This window comes from Triturus cristatus, chromosome 3_2 (assembly GCF_964204655.1).
Source record: "Triturus cristatus chromosome 3_2, aTriCri1.1, whole genome shotgun sequence".
NCBI classification, from domain to species: domain Eukaryota; kingdom Metazoa; phylum Chordata; class Amphibia; order Caudata; family Salamandridae; genus Triturus; species Triturus cristatus.
Window position 1 is genome coordinate 1,104,775,465 of NC_140584.1, and position 19,497 is coordinate 1,104,794,961.

At 44.0% G+C, this 19,497-nt stretch overlaps 1 protein-coding gene across 1 annotated transcript in view; it reads left to right on the top strand.

Annotated features, from left to right (window-relative positions):
• The window catches only part of PITPNM3 (PITPNM family member 3), a 1,847,214-nt gene that overhangs the window by 793,064 nt on the left and 1,034,653 nt on the right, over nt 1-19,497 (top strand). The window contains exon 3 of the mRNA XM_085649907.1: nt 16,383-16,490. Within this exon, the coding sequence (XP_085506033.1) occupies nt 16,383-16,490 (108 nt within the window). The remainder of the gene's footprint in view (nt 1-16,382; nt 16,491-19,497) is intronic.

Genomic DNA, 19,497 nt, shown 5'->3' on the forward strand with positions numbered 1-19,497 from the left:
ACTTGGTGGTATGCAGACTTCAAGTCCACCGTTGAAAACCACTTTATACCCTTGGTTGCAGTCAACATTTCGTTTATTTTGGGAAGTGGGTACTGTTCCACAATGATGTTTTGATTGAGGTCTCTCAAATCGACGCAGAGCCTCAATTTTCCGTTGGCTCGTTTGGCAATGACCAATGGGGCGACCCACTCAGAAGCATCGATTCTTTCAATAATTCCCTCGTTCAGGAGTTGGTCCAATTGAGATTCAACCTCCTCTCTGATGGCAAAAGGGATATTTCTCGATTTATGTATCACAGGTGTGTTAATGGGTTTAAGTTGTATCTTGTGTTGATATCCCTTGAGCTCTCCTACAGTCCCACTAAATACCTTGGGGTATTTCTTTAGCAAAGAGTCTGCGTAATTCATGTCATCAAAAAGGCTTAGAACGGGATCCTCTCTACTCGGATCAAGGATGATTCCCAAACTTCCCTGATCCATCCACCCCAATACAGATGGACCAACTTCAGAGACATACAGTTTACTGTCGGATTCGCGACTTTTATATTTGAAATTTAGTCTCTTGTAACCACAAACCTCAATTGGCTCTCCAGTAAATGACCTTATTTTTATGTCTGGTTTCTCTAGGTCATTTCCTAGTTTAGATTCGAACTTGTCCTTCCAAACTTGCTTGTTGACTATGGTGTATGGAGATCCAGAATCTGCCACAATGTCAATATTTATTCCTCCAATGGTCATGTGACATATGGGTTTTCTTGTTCTGGTTATTTTTCCTGTGGTGTTTATTACATCTATGTACTCGCCCTTTTCTTCTTCAATGCATAGTACATACATGTTAACGTCATCATGTTCATCTTCACTGTCGCTTGAGTTCCCACTGTACTCAATCATTTTAATTTTTTGCGGTTTTCTTTTATTACAAGCTTTCACGTAATGCCCTTTAACCCCGCAATGTGTGCATTTACTTTCTTTCGCTGGACATTTGGGATCATTGGCCAAGTGTGATGGGCTCAAACATCGATAACAATGAAATTCAGTTTTGGTATCATTTTTCTTGTACACTTTTCTATAGTTTTTTTGATGTACATTGGTTTTGTTATAGATCTTTTTATCAACCACCTTTCCCACGACGTCACTTTTATTTTTCTCCTGCGTCTCTGCCAGAACTGCTTTAGCGCAACGCCCTGTAAGTTCTGCCTTTCTGGCTATATCAATTATGTTTTGTAAAGGATACTCTCCCTTAGCCCACAGATTGTCTTGTATGTTGGAGTTAGATCCTTGCATTACAATCTGATCACGTATAAGTTCATCATGTAGGTCCCCGAAACGACAATTTAGTGCTAGGTTTTTCAATACAGACACATAGTCGTCAATAGATTCATTGTCACCTTGTTTTCGGTGGAAAAATTTGTATCTGTCCACACCGACGCATACTCTGGGTTTATAGTACGTATTGAGGTCATCAATGGCATTAAGGAAAACATCGCCTTCATTTTCGGCCCTAATCCTTTTGTTTATAGCATTATACACTTTTATGCCACCAGCCCCCAATGAATGCATAAGTAATTTATACTTCCTTTCAGGCTTTACTTCATCATCCTCCTCCAGTGTGGATATGTAGTTTAAAAAGTAATCTCTCCACTCTTCCCATTTGAGAACTGGTTCATCCCCTGCTCTTAAAAATGTCTCAGGTGGTGCGAGATTCCACACGTATCCAGAAGCCATGGCAAAGGGTTATGTAAAAAAAATATAGGATAGAGTGCAGGTGGGATGAGGAAAGTACACCTAATGGAATGGAGAGGGTGGAAGTAATGGAAGGCGAGGGGGTGAATTATTTGTAAGATGAAGGGCGTGGAAAGTCACGTATTTGAAAACCCAATGGAAGTGAGAAAGGTAAAACTGTACCCAAGATGCCTGTATTATGATCAATATTATTGTAATTATAATGTTTTTTGAATATCTTACTGGAGTTGAAGTCCCAAGAAAATCCTGATACTCCGTGTGGTCTTCTCTTGAGCACGCGCTGCACCGGTGCTGGTTTGAGTGCTTGGATCGTAGCGCGCGTTGAAATTGACCGGTGGAAGGAAAATTGAAGCTTGAACGTCGTAGCGATCGTCAGCATGAAAGACTAGACCGCTAAAAGCTGGAGGTAGGATTTCCAAGATGGCGGCGCGTATCACGTAGGAGCGTGATGACGCGCGAAGCAGCTGAGGATCGAGTCAGGTGAAATTGACAGTTGGCGAGTGGCAGTTCAGGTGACAGTTGTAGCGGTTGAAGAAACCGTTGGATGTCATTCAGTGGAACGAAGGTTTTACTTACTAACAGCCACTGCACAATAGTCAAATCAATTTGTTTGAAATCGCCACAGGAATATATATTTTTTTTTTTTATGTTTAGCCAGAAACGTTAAAAGGGAAATAATCACCTCAGCTGGTACGAATGTTCTGGAAGAGATTTGTTGACACTCCGCTTGGCACGAAGATTGAAAGCGAAGTTCAGTGAAACTGAAAGCAAGTGCCTTATTTTCCGGGTGAAATCCGGTAGAAGTTCAGGAATAAGAAAATCCGGCTGAAGAAAATGCAAGTCTCTTGTGCAGGAAAGATGAAATTTCTTTCTCAGTACAGCGAATGTGGGTTCCGTGTTGGCACTCGTCGCCAAGTTGTTAAGCATGCGCTCACACTTGAATAAAGTAGAAAGTTCCTTTAATTAGCATAAACCAACACATGCTCCAGAAGGGAGGAGCGAATGACGACTTGCGTTGTCGGCGATCAGCTGTCAACTGTCAGTGGTACAGTTGAACAGCTGATGACCTCACAAGTATGGTGTCCGCGCAGGGACACAAGTGGCAAACTAGAACGGTGTCCCAAATGGGACATAAGAGGAACGTGACACCGGTTTATTACATAATTCCAGGATATGTAATAGGTGGGTTATCTTACGGGCGATCCAAGGGCAGGCGGCCATCTACTTCACCTGCCCGCCTGATGAGCCGGGCAGCACGGGAACGACCCGCAAGTGCTGCCCCCCAAGTGATTCTTTTTTACGATCACGTGCCGTTGAAATTCTACTCACACCCCCCCTCTCGGGGCGGAGCGTCGCATAGCAAGCCCCCGGTTGTTCAGGCCCACAACCGCCCGCAGGCCTAGCGGGGCGCCGACCGGCTTCCGGGACCTCTCTGGAGGCTCCTCGTTTTGGCTCAGGCACCACGTGGTGCCGCGCAGAGGTACCCTTTGTACCGGCCTGCTTCCAGATCGCCCTGTAACTCCGCCTGCAACGAAAAGGAAAACATTACAACGCTCAGAAAAACCCCACCTAACCACGCCTACGCCGGGTAAGCGGTAGGGAGGGAAAAGGCGAGGTGGGCAACAAAAGAGGTCGCCAGTGAGGGTGGGAGAAAGGCTAAATAGCCTCCCCCTCACACCTGGGCCCGGAAGTGACACGCATTGCGCGTCACTTCCGGCCCTGACACGGAGGGGGGCACCAGTCTGTGTCTCTGCCCCCCCCCCAGAAGGAGGGAGTGGGGAGGGGTGACCGGGGCCCCGGGGCCACTAAGGCGCCGACCGCCGAGTGGCCCCCTGCGGGGGCCGCGGTCAGCGGCATAGTACCCCCAGGGGCACCCCGCTTTCCCCCCTCCCCCAAATTAGGTTACCCAATGAAAACACAAGAAACAGTTGTAAGTGGGTAACAAATGCTGCAGGTTTATTACATAATTCCAGGATATGTAATAGGTGGGTTATCTTACGGGCGATCCAAGGGCAGGCGGCCATCTACTTCACCTGCCCGCCTGATGAGCCGGGCAGCACGGGAACGACCCGCAAGTGCTGCCCCCCAAGTGATTCTTTTTTACGATCACGTGCCGTTGAAATTCTACTCACACCCCCCCTCTCGGGGCGGAGCGTCGCATAGCAAGCCCCCGGTTGTTCAGGCCCACAACCGCCCGCAGGCCTAGCGGGGCGCCGACCGGCTTCCGGGACCTCTCTGGAGGCTCCTCGTTTTGGCTCAGGCACCACGTGGTGCCGCGCAGAGGTACCCTTTGTACCGGCCTGCTTCCAGATCGCCCTGTAACTCCGCCACAGCCCTGGAGGCGGCTAACCGTCGCAGCCAGGGCCCCCCCCAAAAGAGGTCGCCAGTGAGGGTGGGGGAAGGCTAAATAGCCTCCCCCTCACACCTGGGCCCGGAAGTGACACGCATTGCGCGTCACTTCCGGCCCTGACACGGAGGGGGGCACCAGTCTGTGTCCCTGCCCCCACCCCCCGAAGGAGGGAGTGGGGAGGGGTGACCGGGGCCCCGGGGCCACTAAGGCGCCGACCGCCGAGTGGCCCCCTGCGGGGGCCGCGGTCAGCGGCATTTCCACAGCTCCCAGAGCTCGCGCATTGCTGTGCTCATGCAGACTCTGAGCAGCACATTCAGGACACGTGCAGGCACAATGGTAATACACCGCGCAGCTTCAAAGAACAACTGTGCACACAATGTGCACATATGTGCACACAGGGTGAAATATACCGCACTTCTCACAAGAACATGTGCACATGGGATGGGATGCACTGCACTCTGCACTCATTTGAAAGATACTGCATATTGCTAAAGCACGCATGCACACAGGACAGGTTTACCTCACCTCTCTGAATCACAATGCAGGCTAACACAGTGTCTTTGAAGGTCGCGGGGTAAACTGGGGTGTTCATTCTCGACAAGAAGCAGCAAATTCCCTGTATTAAAAAATGCAGTGGTCATCAACTCAGTCCTTTACCAGCATCTTTTCCTCCTCCACGGCAGAATGAAAAGAACATTTTTGGTCGTCTGGTCATTGATTTCTATGTTTAGTGCGGAAATAGGCATCTCAGAATGGGTGTGTCGGCTTGCAAATCCATGACACATGTAGAGCCAGGTAAAGGCAAGACCTCAGAGCTTTTGCCTGCATGATAGGAAACAGGCACCAGTAGAGCTTTCCGGAACATAGTGGGCTTTGGGGAATCTCAGTGGCTTACAAGGAGTGCGACAAGAAAATGTCTACTGGGCTGCACTGGTAAGCGTCTCATGCACCCTCCCATGACTCTTTTCACTCCTCAGTGGCCTTGGTTGTTTGTATTTCTAACACTTAAATTGGCAGCCATCTTGCAACACTAATGCCATTCCCGTTCCAAGATGGATGCCACATTTATCACCAGTGCAACAGCAAGAGTCAAGCGGAATCTTGGAGGCAGCTTCTGACTAGAAAGCACCATTTTAGTCCCTTGGAGGTATCAGCCATGGTAGAAGAGGTGAGGGCAAGAGATGTGCAAGGGTGCAAAACATGGCCGATATTAAGAGCGATTTAAAGAAATATAAGAAGGGCTCGAGATGGTGGGATCAGATGTCGCTGAGCTGTTGGGAGCAGCGTTGGTTGATTGAATGTGCCTCTGATACCATCTTCTGTTTTACAAGTGCCATGGGATGTAATGTCCTTGTAATAAGGTAGATGGAATATCCATCACATTTTTGAAGGAGTATCTCATTCACCAAACTCTAAACAGGCGCCAAGTTGGGCCGCATGAAGGAGCTTCTAAGAAAGGCTACGAACAAATTGTTTAGTGACGTATGTGTGGGCAACCCAAAAAGCTAAGACAGCAACCCAAATTACCAGTTGGCATTGAATGAGGCTGCTGTAGTTGCACTTCGCCGACCATGATTTCAGCCTATCTTTTTGTTATTTTATATTGCATTATATGTATTTATTTCATTTGATTTCACTATTATTTACTTGTGATAAACTTGATTTTATTCCTGCACTTACTTTTGAAAGCAAATACATATTTACTTTATGCAAGTGAGTGTTTATATTTAATACTGAGGATCCTTCAATTTAAAAGGGAAAACCTAAATTTTAAGACAGCATCCACTTTGCTATATCCCTCTCCCCCTTTTCTAGGTCTCGGTTTTGACAGTGCAGCTCTCATATTGCTTCTGTCATACATGGCTAAACATAGAGGGTCCTTTGGGCCCATCACTTTCAATCATTCTCTTTCTTTGAGCAGTCTCTTTCAGCCATTGGCTTGCTCAGCCCAGCGGAGTAGTCATCTATCATATAATGCTGTTTGGCTGTATCTTTCTGTCTATACTTGTCTGTGTCTCTCTGTCCCTCGTGCTCACTCCTGTGTGTCTTGCTTTAATATGCTAGAGCTCTCTAGTTAGCACAGTAATCCCAAACCTATTGGCTTTGCCAATCCTGGGCGATTATGGTAAGAGTGGTCATGGTTGGTGAAATTATAAGCCACTTTGGCAAAAAGGAGGCTGAAGTTGCTAATTGGAAGGTCACTTAACAGCTGTGCTGGGTTTGGGATTGCTGCGCCCCAAATGAAATGTCAGAGTGGCGCGCTGAGTGATCTCCGGCTGAAACGAATTGCGCCGACCAGTTAGAAGTGTTTTTTGTCACCTGGTGGTGAAATCCCCCAGGTGGATCATGGCCCAAAAAAACTCAATTAAGTGCTGGCAAAAATCATACCAAATGATATATTATGTGTCTGTAGAGTTTCACTATATGTGTCTGTTGTTTTTTTATTTTCTGTAATATCATTGTATTACCAGTGCAGCAACTAAATGTGTCCCCTTTTGTTGTTATTTATTTGTGAGGCATTTTAATTGGCAGTGCTATTTTGATATTGAATTAGAAAGCACCTATATCCATGTCAAAGGCACGTGTCAAACAATAATTTTCTTCATTGAGAGATCCACCAAAAGGACAAAATTGGAACTTCTTAAAAAGAGGCCAACCATTGGTAATGTAAAAAAGCTATTTATCTAAAGTCTGCACTGCTCACATTAAAATGTAGAGAAAGGGCAGGGATTTTGTTACAAGGAACCCCACCGGTTACCACAGCAGGCAAGGGTGTCTGTGTTAGTTGACCCTTTGCCAAACTCTGAGGTAGACTTGTAAACTGAGAATCTCTGTTATGCTGGTTTAGCAAGGGCTGTATATTCTTTTGCCAATTGTAATTTTGGACATAGTTGTAATTTTAGCACTCCATACCAATTGTGCTTTATAAACAAACCTATGCAGAAAACATTCAGTCTAAGCTGGTTATGGTGGCAAGCAGTTGATATGGGCTATAGGTCTGATTGCGTTAAGAAAATGTTATGTCAAAGGCCATAGGTCTAAGAATAAATGAAGGTAGGCTTTCATGGGTAGTTTGTTATTACACTGTTAAAGCTTGTCAACAGGTATTACATATTACATGTTACATGTTACATGCATCCTTGCATGATTATTGTATCAGGGCAGGGGTGGCTCTTCTGTAAAGGTGGAGGATCATCACCCCACTATTCAAAGTCAGTCACAGAAAAATAAAAGGATAGTAAAACAATAAAATAATTTTCTTTCTCTGTGAGTGCCTGAGCCAATACCAGTGTTGGGTGAGGCGGGGCCGGGCCGTGGCAGGGGGAAGGAGTGATGTGCACTGTAAAGTGTGCATGTCAGTTTGGCCAGCCATCTTAGGCCGGCCATACCGACATGCGCACTTCTGTTTCTCCAACCCAGCTGTGTTGTACAGCCGGGTTGGAGAAACAGCACTGACTCCCATTAACTGTCTGAGTGGCAGACCAGGCCTCTCAGACCAATCCTGGCACTGCTCTCATGCTAGGTACATGCACTGTGGTGTTCCCTGATAGACCCTCCTAAGAGGACCTGATAACTGTAGTTGTATGCCATACCTTTGTAAGAAAAAAGAAAAAAAAGAAATTCTACATTCAAAGAGGGACTTTGATTCAGATCACTTTGATCTGTTTGAGTGCCATTCACATTATGCTAATCCCAGTGACAGCATATTGCATGAGGCAATGTGTTTGCCCATTTTTACTATTGATTCTGTAGCACTTTGCCCAACTTGCTGTGCACATCCACTTGAAAATGAGTGCGTTTCAGTGAATTCGATGGTGATGATTCCTTTAGCTTTCCTTTTTGAGGTCTCGCCTAGGCAGCGCGCATGCGTTGCTCTAGGAGGGCCTTTAGCCATCGGTCTTCACTTTTCAAGCACTGCACTCGTGCTTGTGGCAGCATCCACCTTGCGGGAGTGAACAGCAGCGTGCCACAAGGACGAGTGCCGTGCTTGAAAAGTGAAGACTGCTCTCCCAAGCGCACCCGCGTACACCACTCACGGGCTCACCTCCTGCTCCCTACCTCATCTCCCTCTCTCTCCTCGCCCACACGTCCCGGCCACTCACTCGCTCCGCCCTCTCCGTCTCCTTTTTGCTCGCGCACTCACAGAGCAGCAGCTTCGTTCTTTGGGTTGGTTGTTGGCTCTGCCCCCAAAGCGCCAGCATCTCCCATATTTACTCCCGGTCCCAGAGCCGTCTGAAAGGAGGGAGAGTCCTGTGGGTAAACAACGGCGGTCGTCAGCTGACTCTGCAATTTACTTAAGTAAACGCCGTGTTCAGTAACACAAGCCCGTCCATGAATGAAGGTATTTTCCCTGGATGCCGCGGATCCGTAGTTTGTGAGAATGCAGTGGAGTGTCTGTCGCACACTGAAGGAAACAACATTTGTTTGTGCAGGTATTGGCAGTTTCGGATGAGAAGCATCCCTTACGCGTTCTCTAACAAACGTGGGTGTGAAGGCATTAGAGCGCTCTACATGAGCACAAGATTCCATCACACAAGGCCATTTTTTAAAACAGTTTCACAGTTGCATCTTCTAGAAAAATCTTGGCCAATGGACTTCATTCCTGAGTACTTGCATTGCTAGGCAGTTGTATTTCTGGCATGAGTTTGACAACGCTGTTTGCTTAACTAAGCACAAGTGTTTTTTGTAGTGCATTTTTCTAACGTGTCACCTAGGCTCAGAGGGAAGTTGTACTGAAGTAAAATCCAAATACCAACCTGAGAGTCGAGGGATGGCTTTTGTCTGGTTATTCCCTGAAAAATACAGCACTAACTTGTAAGCAATGCGCTACCTAGAACTTTCAGTGCGCAAATCCTACATCTCATTTTCCGAGCACACATAAGTGCCCAACAAACGAAAGTGAAACTGCGTGCTACATGGCAAAATACCTATAAGGTCCCAAAGGCGAGACCTATTGGCTATGCCAATGCTTGTTCTCCTTTTGTGCTTGCAGTTGTCTGGACAGTCCTACCGAACTACTCAATTGCTGCTCATTTCACCTTCAATGGGATGCATGCATTCTGTGCAATCACTTTCGAAACTCGGCAGCCATCTTGGAATGGTATTGTCTATAGAGTATAATTTTTTATTATTCTAACATAATCACCATGTTTAGATGCATTATGCTAACCATAATTGGATCAGTACAACAGTAATACACTATACATTTTAGCATTCAAAGATGGCTACCCAATACATTGTTTCCTGAGTAGCCATCATGGAATGGTATTCTGCATAGTGTATCATTTTTTGTTGTTGCTCCAAAGTGGCCAACATGTTGCTTCTAGAGGTAGAAGATATGATAGAATGTTAAACAAGTATACTCTATGTACAATTCCATTCTAATATGGCTACTTGCATTTATGTTCACATTTGTTTTTGTATTGCAAGCATATGCCACCAAGTTTATGTTGTGATATGTTTTAATGCAGATGGCTAAGTGGGTGAATGCTAGAATGAGTCCATGGGTGAATGAATGAATGCAAGGATGAGCGACAGAGCGGCATACGTTGACTTTGTGAGTCCCTAAACTCATCAGTGACTGAAGCGGCACCTTCAGTTATAAGTCTGGCCTATTGGCTTAGTAACTGCTTGTTGTTTTACTTACCTGTTTGGATTATGTTTGGAGCACACAAAGCACTTTCCAGTTACACTTTTTTGTAGCACTTTTCCCTCGGGTAAATATTCCTTGAATGCATGAACGGCGAATGCCCATGTTTGATGTTTCTACCCTATCATTGGTAACTACATTTGGTTGATCTCTTGTGCATCTTGAGTGTAGACTCTGTTGGTTTGATAGTTATAGAACTTTGCTGAAAAATCTAGACACATTTGCAAGTGTTTCACTTTCATGTAAATGACATTCTGAGAGATCCATACAATATTTCCAGTCTGCTTTGCTGCTGCCAGCAATAAAGTGTATTCAGAAAACCCCTATTGTCACTGCCACACCGTGACAAAATAATGCAGAAGTCCCCAAAATATTCACAGACCCTGGTATATTGTACTGCTGTCTCACGAACTGCACCCCAGGCCGCGGTGCGCGGGGGGTTGGCATGCACCAAGGAGCGCACTTTACTACTGAGGCAGGCAGATTGCTGGAATGACTTGTAAATTTCATCTCATTTTTATTCAGCAAGTTTATTGCCTCGATTTTTCAAGGCTGTTTATATCTGCTTAGGTTGGCAGCTCGGGGAGATTGATTTGCAATTGACTCCCTGGCACCAATTGGGAATGGATGTGAAGAGTCGTGTAAACATGAAAATGCAGCTCGTATGTCTTCTGCTAATCTCTTTCTGCTCCCATCTCCACTCCTCTCCACAAAAGGTGTCTGGGTGACCGCAAGAACTGGTGAAACGTAATACAAGTGTATGGACCATGCGGAAAAGGTTCGACATTTGATCCACCGAAGCAGACATTTTCTTTTGTACAGAAATCCACAAAGATCACCCCTGCAAATCCACAAAACACCGAACCAGTTACCAATGTCAAGGATGAAATTTTTAAGAGCTGTCACTACTGAAACCCTAAATTGCAAATCTTCCTACTTTTCCTGGGATTTCCACTGGCATTCACAGCCTCGAGGCAATGTGTGTGCATAAACAGAGCTATTAACGCAATAGTTTACTCATTCACTCGCTCTCTTTCTCACTCATTTGTATTAAAATTCATTTTTGCCTGCTCTTTGACAGTATTTCACCAATTTACATCACAAACTATACACACAGCAGTTTGTTTGAAAGGAGTGTGCTTGTATATTTTAGCACACTTATTAATTCCCTGTCCCTTCTTTTCTCTCTCTCTCTTTCTTTTTCTCTCTCTCACAGGGGCATATTATCAAGAACGGCATTAAAATTATCGCCGCTTTAGCGGCAGGAAACTGCCGCTAAAGCGGCGATAATGGGCTTGATAATATGCCGAAGAGAATTCCAATAGAAGCCCATGTTCACACCAGAACATGGGCTTCTATGGGAAATCTCTGCGGCATATTATCAAGCCCATTATCGCCGCTTTAGCGGCAGTTTCATGCTGCTAAAGCAGCGATAATTTTAACGCCGTTCTTGATAATATGCCCCACACACTCATTTTAGTCAAGTTGTGTACATGGGTAAAGGGCGGAGAGAGATGCTGCTGAAAGTGTCATGCACAACTCGGGGTTAGAAACAACTTCTCTTAAATGACGCAGTAAAGCACCAGTGAATTAGCCAACTGTGAAGACAGTCTTGGCTTGCTTGGGGTGGGGGTGGCAATGATTAAGTGATGCACTCCCAAAACCGAAGAGAAGCAACTTTGGTGCAGATAAACCAAACCACCCCGCGCCTCACTCAAACAAAAATATATCAACGTAGGACAACAATGAACTATTCAGGCAAAGTAGAAAAGCAAGGGGCATATCAGCAAGGGCCGGCGACAATTATCGCTCAGCGCGCTTAGCTTGAGGATAAGTATCACCGGCTAACGCTGAATTTTATCGCTGAGATATTTAACAACCAATTATTAATTCATAAATTACTTTCCACCCTTTACACCTATCAACACCACAACACACACCTAAAATAATTACACAATTACCATGGTTAATTACCAATTAATTAATTACATTTAATTAACAACAAATTATTAATTAATTAATAATAATTCACTTTACACATTTAACACTATAACATCTCAATTAAACAAATGTTAATACATTATATTAATACATATTAATACATACAAATGTAATCAATACATTTAATATAATTAAATTACTTCCCACCCTCTTCCCCTATAAACCCACAACCAGCTACGGAACTAAAAATGCAAAATTCAAATAAAAATAAACTAATAACTTTAATGTAATTAAATTACTTCCCACCCTATTCCCTATAAACCCACAACGTGCTAAGGAACTAAAAGTACTATATATATATATATATATTTTTAAAATAACAACTAAAAATTTAACACATATATTAAAATTACAAACAATTCTTATACAATAAAACACACATCACATACATATAAAATATATGCTAAAATACATAACAATAATAAAAACGATAAAAATGTTTGCCACATATTTATAAAATCGATATTACTCACCTTAAACTTGATATTCTTGACCATGATATTCTTGCTGTCGATATTTCTGACCCACGATATTTATGTCTTGGTATTTGTGAAACTTGATATTTATGACTCGATATTCTGTCTCTGCACTGACTCGAACCAGGGGGCTCATTGTGCAGCATTCAATAAAGCTCATAAGATTATAGGAAATCTATGAGTATGACTTAAGTGTGCGAGAAAGTAAACTACTCTGTTATTAGTGCGATGCCATTGTAATTACAATGGTGTTTGGTTAGCAGTAAACCAAGGCACGCTACTGGCCAAGTTCTTACAATATCAACTGGTATAAATTTCAGCATTCCATAGTATTCCACTGGATGCAGTGTTGAAGCCATCATATGACTCCATGCCATGAGGGCAGTTCTTTTTCAGTCCAAGGCTTTCATTTACAGCATCAGTGCATTCTGGGACTTGTAGTTTTGGTTTTGTCTTATCAAACACACGAGACCAAGATTATTGAAAGAGGGTGCAGCAGTCCTCCCCCCTCAGGCCTGCCCTACTCAGCGCCTGGATACCCTCACGGGGGATTAGCAGCGCTGTACAACTTCATATAACATAACTGGAAACGTTGTGTCCTTATTACGCTGAGTCATATGGTGAGATTTTAACCCTATTCGCTGTCAACATTACATGGTATAGTCTACGTATGCCTAGACATGTGTAGGCGTTTTGTTTCTTCTTGCTATTTTAAAGCCATTTAGATGGGCCCTTGTTTCCTCTATTGACTTCAGAAACGATCTAATAATCTGTTGCTTTTGATTAATCAAACATTGAAGGTGCGGATCTTCATGTCCATTGCACAAACCTAGTCATTAAAGGGTGACTTCGCGTTACCAAGTACATAGTACTCCAGTTTGGGAGTTTTATTTAACAGCACAGTGCACTCTGGGAGTTGTAGTCCTAGTTCTCTTCAGTTGCTGTAATTGAACTAACATGCCAGAGACAATGACCTGTAAAGACCCAGCACTGGAGCATTGTGCCCTTGGTGTGAGGTTCTTCAAGAAGACTTTTATAACTGTGATCCAGACATTTATAAGGGAGGTTCCTTCCAAAGACAGGAAACAATTGCTGTTTACTAAAGAATATCTTGGTTCAGCAGACATGAGAATAACCAGACAATTTAAGGTTGAGCCGTTCCACCTGTTGAAAAAGACCTATCAGTCACACCATGAACCACATGCTTCTTACGTGGATGTGGCAACGCCGTCACATCCCACTGCATGAGTAGCTCTTACCATGCACTAGTCATTCAATGATTTGGTGTATGGTTACAAAGGCTCTGACCTCTATAGGTTTTTTTCAAGAGGGTGCAGGTTTCCAGCGATCACAGCTCATCTATAGCTTCAGATGTAGTTTCATTGACTATAAGAAATGCAATGAAGTTCTTGCCAATATCTAGAGTGAGCAGGAGATGTTGTTTAATGAAAACTATGGATTGAGTAGACCAAGGTTCTTATATAGATGTTCATTTAAGAAAACAACGTATACAGAGATATTATAGGTAGGTGTTAGAATGGGACACGACCAAATGTTTAAAAAAACCACAGAAATCTTCCAGTTATAGTTTAGTGAGCTAACTATACCTTTCTCCCCCACCATGCATGGCTTCTGATCTCACATATAACATCACTCATGGCATCCTAAATGACAAACAGCCATATTTGAATCCACTGGTTTCATACCTGCATTAATATCTCAAAGCTCATTTCTCCAGCCTGCTCCTCAGGAACAGCTTTAAATTCAGCAGCTTCTAATCCAGCGAAATGGCAGTCGAGTGCCTTACTTTAGTCCTGAATACAGAATGTTAGCACTCGTTTTTCATTAGATGCTGCTGTTGATTACAAGAGAGTTAATTGCAAGACTGTTGATGGTGTTGCACGTACATTTCACTACTCTGCATATTAGAAAAGTTGCTGAAATAAATGAGGAAAGGAAAATATATAATAACTCACCGAAAATATTTTAATTTACAAGAGCACTAACCATAATTTCTATGACAAAAATAAACCCCTCGCTTTGTTCCTTTACTGAAGTCTGCTCTGTATGAAATGCATTCACTTTTACAGCTTTGATTCCCCCAAGGTTGCGTTAAGGTGTGTCACATTTTTGGCTCAAATAGAGAATGTTAGCGCTCCAGTTTTATTCGAGCGCTGAGGTTAATCTGCGGTAGATCACTGGGGAATCAACGGACAGGCTGCTGCTGGTGTCACCCATCATGCCAGGCTTTTATTTTCACATTAATGAGGAAAGTAGTTATAGAATATTTGTCCTCGTTTAACTTTCTAGAGCACAATCCATGATTTCTATAATAAAATAAACACCCTCATTGTGTTCATTCCTAAAGGAAATGCTTTCAATTTACAGGTTTTAATCCATCACAATGGGGTTCAGAAGTGCCACATGTCTCTCATAAATGCACATTGTTAGCACATTAGCTGTGCTGTGATGAAGCTACAGTAGAACACTGGGGAATCAACTGATGGTGTTGAAAGTAAATGTTTTACTCAGTTTATCAGACTTTATTCTCCCACGGCTGAGGAAGATGTGAATTTATAGAAAATGTGATTTCATTTTAGCTTTTGGACCACTTTCCATAACCTCGATGAGAAAATCATGAGAAAATCTAGTTTTCTCTCAAACATGGTTCATCAAATCTCAGCAGAGGGTCAGCATTTTCACAGATTAATTTACCGAGAATTCACCAGAATTTCTAAAATAAGTATAACCGCACCAACAAATAATGTATATTGCGACTAAAATCTGTGCGCATGACGGGTTTGGGTGGTCCGAGAGGGCCGACCACACAGTCATTGCGCACTCGGGAGCGGGCAAACCACCCCTCTCCTGCTCTACTCAAAGAGCAGAGCGGCCCCGCCCACTCACCGGCCGGCAAAGCAGCAGGAGGCGGCCTAGAATTATAATAATGCACAGTTGTCATCATTTTAGGTTTCTGCTTCCCACTGCTTAAAATCAGTGGGGCGACACTCCTCCACCATAGTGGAGGCAGCGCCCCTGGATTTTATCTAAGAGAGTAGCACAAGTAATGTAATTTGACATCGATTATCTTTTATGCATAAATTATACGAATCATGACATAAGTGTAAATGCTTGTTAATAATGCATTGTTCACCCTTGGGAAAAGGTTTGGAACATTATTGGAGTTCTGTTACTACGAGGTGGAATATTTCTGCCTGTGTGGTCTTATTAAGTGGTGCAGTAGTACCTGATCCAGGTTTGCAGTCTCATAGGGGCATATCAGCAACAACCGGCGATAATTATCGCTAAGCGCACTTAGCGCTAGGATAATTATCGCCGGCTAGCATGGATTTGTATCGCTGAGATAGCGTGCTATTAGCAACGCTTATCTTAAAAGCGATAAAAATCCTAGTGCTAACTGCCTAACATGAGCTTATCGCTGGAAACCCAGTGATAATCTCACGAAATGTGGTGTTAGCGTGTTGATAGGGCCCCACAAACTTAGCCATGATATCCACATTCCATAGGATATCATGGCTAAGTCAGTCCTGAAGCAGGCGTAAGGAAAGTAGCGATAACAGGGGTTATCGTTACTTTTCTTGCCGCTATGCTTCATAGCGTGGGGCTTGTTGATAGGAGAAATGTCGCTTAGCGACATTTCTCCTGTCATGTCAGGTCAGGAACGCCCACTTTGCATCTCATTAGAGATGCAAAGCTGGGTGTTAAGAATTCGTGCGCTAATGCAAGGTTTCACACGTTAGCGTGACCTTGCTAATTAGGCAATCAAATTATTGCCGCTTTTCGGCCGAAAACGACCGCAAAAGCGGCGATAATTTTCTATCGCCGCCTTGTAAATATGCCCCATAGTTAGGTAGATAGGCCTGCCTGTCAACCATACCTCCTTTACCTAAACTTTCACCAATCACTGTTGGCGGTTAAGCGTCAGTTTTTTAGGTGCCATTAATGACCACAGCTCTCTCAGTGGCGTATTAGCAAACCCATCATCTTAAGTGAAATGTGGTCTCCCGCTTTTGAGTACACTGTGGGGCAGTGAATGAGTTCAGCAAAGTGTCCCCTTGTTACTTACTGTGCATTCTGCCATGCTCCTGTCCACATGGCCATGACTCCTGCTCACTTCCGGCCTTTTTGTGTCTTTGTTTCAGAAGAAGTGGTGGAAGGGAAAAGTGCCATCCTCATCGGCATGAGCCAGTGGAACTCCAATGACCTGGTGGAGCAGATTGAGACCATTGGGAAGCTGGAAGACAGTCAAGGTAATGGGCCCCGGCCCCAAAGAGAACCTCACCGGTCAGGACCGATACATTATCAGCATCCATTGCTTGCATTCAGTGTCTATTCATCCCCCAGTCAGCTAGAGGTAGTAAAGTAGGAGTAAAATTACGGTAGTAGAGTGAGAGTAAAATGTGTTTCAAGAGAAAGGTTTTGGGGGATAGAGTTGCAAATTCTTCACATTATTGTTTCTGGCAAAAATCTCAATTATTTATCTGCTTTCTTGTAAGAAATGTGTTCCTATGGAATCCGGACTCGGACCTGCATGATATGGAGGGCCCCAGTGGGTCTCCTCTCCCCGTCATCTCTTTTTACCTCGGGGTACCTTACTGTTTCATTGATGCTGTCTGGTTTAATCACAGCAGGTGATTGCTGGGATGTTGTAGGTTTAAATCTGAAACAGCCTAGATGTCAATCGAGCAATCCCTGCTCAGTCCTGGCTGGTCCCGAGGGCTTGACAGCAATGCCCCTACTTTTGCTTCGAGGTTCCTGCTCTGTATGGTGACGTGTATCCCGCCTACTAGTGGACATGGGTAATGAAACCTTGGGCAGTACTTCATTACAATTAGCCTGTCCCTGATCAGGGGATTACTTTCCAGCCAAAACTCGCCAAGCAAGCCTTCACCCATTCAAAGTGAGCAATGTGTAAGGCAGTGTATGCATTTCACATGTCAGCGAAGCATGTGACATGTTTTCTGTTACAGGGCATCTAGGGTGAAAACTGGGTGGTGTTGCACCTCTGTTGAAGCCAGGGTGCAGGCTGAAGTTTATGGAATTGTGATGTACCCAGACAAAGTAGGGAGCGGGAAATGTAGATCAGAGTTGTTTGTTTGTGTATTTATGTATTGATAGTTTGTATTAACTCTGAGGCCTCCTTTCAGCTGCTTCAGCGTGCTGAAGGCGATGACAAACAGGTGCCACTTAAATCAGAAGAATTAGTAGGTCAGACTCCCACGGGAAAAGGCGGGAACCCGTGTCTGGCATTCTCCGCTTGCGATCCTCCTTCTAGTTCATTTGAAATCACAACTACAAAGCTTGGTTTTTAGGAGTTTTCTGAACTCCTTACTCTTGGTTTCTGATCAGAAGTTAAGGTTTAGAGATGTTCCACAATCCAGGGTCTTTTACTCACAGAGACCTGTCTCTGTGTTTCAGACTCTTGAAAGAATAATTTATTCAACTTTCCGACTCTGACTGAAGGTTGCTGCTTAGTGCCGGGCCTGCTCATACACCGAGCCGAAAGCCCATAGTGGCGAGGAACTTGAACCCGACCCTTCGTCTCCCGGTAGCCAGTGAAGATCCACGCATGCTGGTTTGATATATGCACCCGACAGAGCTCTAAGAGCAACCTAGGGGCATATCAACAAGGGCGTTATCTCTGCTTTTTTGGCTTTAAAAGCCAAAAAAGGAGAGATAAAACTAGCGCCCTATCAACAACAGGGTGCTAACATGCACATCTACGCTTCCCCTTGCATCTCTAATGAGATGCAAAGGGGGCGTTCCAGAGTAAAATAATAGGAGAAATGTCGCTAAGCGACATTTCTCCTATTATCAAGAATATCGCTAACCCTGTTAGAGACAAAAAAAGCAGCGCTAACCGCGGTTAACGCTGCTTTTTTACGTCTGGTATTTTTCTGACTTAGCCATGATATCCTATGGAAGGAGGATATCATGGCTAAGTTTGTCTGTCCCTATCAACAAGCTAACATGAGATTATCGCTGGGTTTCCAGCGATAATCTCACGTTAGCCACTTAGCGTGAGGATTTTTATCGCTATTGATATAAGCGTTGCTAATAGCACGCAATCTCAGCGATAAAAATCAACGCTAGTCGGCGATAATTATCCTAGCGCTAAGTGGGCTTAGAGATAATTATCGCCGGTTGTTGTTGATATGCCCCCTAGTTATTTGTGTTCCATATGATAAATGTGTCTGTCACATTTGATGGAATCCCATCTGCAGCTGCCTCTGTACGTTAATGGTTTCAAGATTTTTGTGATTATATGATTCACTGTGATTTGTCATTGTGCGTTGGGCCTCTCGGCACTTGATTGAGGCTTGGGGCTTGCTTGTTTTTGAATTGGCCCATTGCAGATTTGAGTCTCAACGAGTAATCCACCATAAGAAGTCTCCCATGAGCATATTTTTCTAGCTTTGGCCTGCAGGTGGGGTGCTGTGTCAAGGAATGTATCCAAGAAATGTATTTTGTATCCTGGGGGCAGTAAATCATTGTAGCGATGAATAAGCTGTTAGAGTTGATAGTCTAGTGGCTACTATGAATGTGAATGTTGAGTTTTTTGTCGGGTATTTCAGACACGGCCTGTACAGGTAAGAGCGGTGGGGCGGTGGGGGCCTGGTGGGAGGGGAATTTCAGCAGACGGTGACAAGGGAAAATTAAATTAATAATTAATTTGCCCTCATCATTGTCTGTCGAAATACCCCCCACCTGGCCCCACCGCTCTTACCTGCATGGGCCGCGGCTGGGTTATTTCCATGCATATCAGTTCAGTAGGAGCCGCTACAGTGACCCCTGCCCCTCACTTACCTTCGTTGCTCATGATGATCATTTAATGGCCTACTAGGAGGAGGTCACTTGAATTTATGATTGAAACATTGTCTCAGCGAGGCCAACTATGTGACAGCTGCTAGTGGATATGAGGATAGTGCTTAAAGACTGAGGCGGTATTGATTAGACAAAGTTTTAATAAGGGCTAAGTATTGCTCTATTCTCAAACTTGGTAAAGGATCAAGAAATCAACACAGGCCATTCTGGATGTTTGAGTTGCTAAGTGTGTTCAAAATGGTGGGAGCTGGAGATGTTTAATTTGAGTTGGGAAGGTGTTGGTTGAGGGCAAAAGGGTGGACCAGATCGTAGCTAAAGGAATAATACTCCAGAGTTGTTAATTGATGATAGCAGTACACAAAATGGAGCAGCACCACATATAAGTCAAATAAGATGTTTTTACAAATGTAATAATGTCAACAATAGACAGTC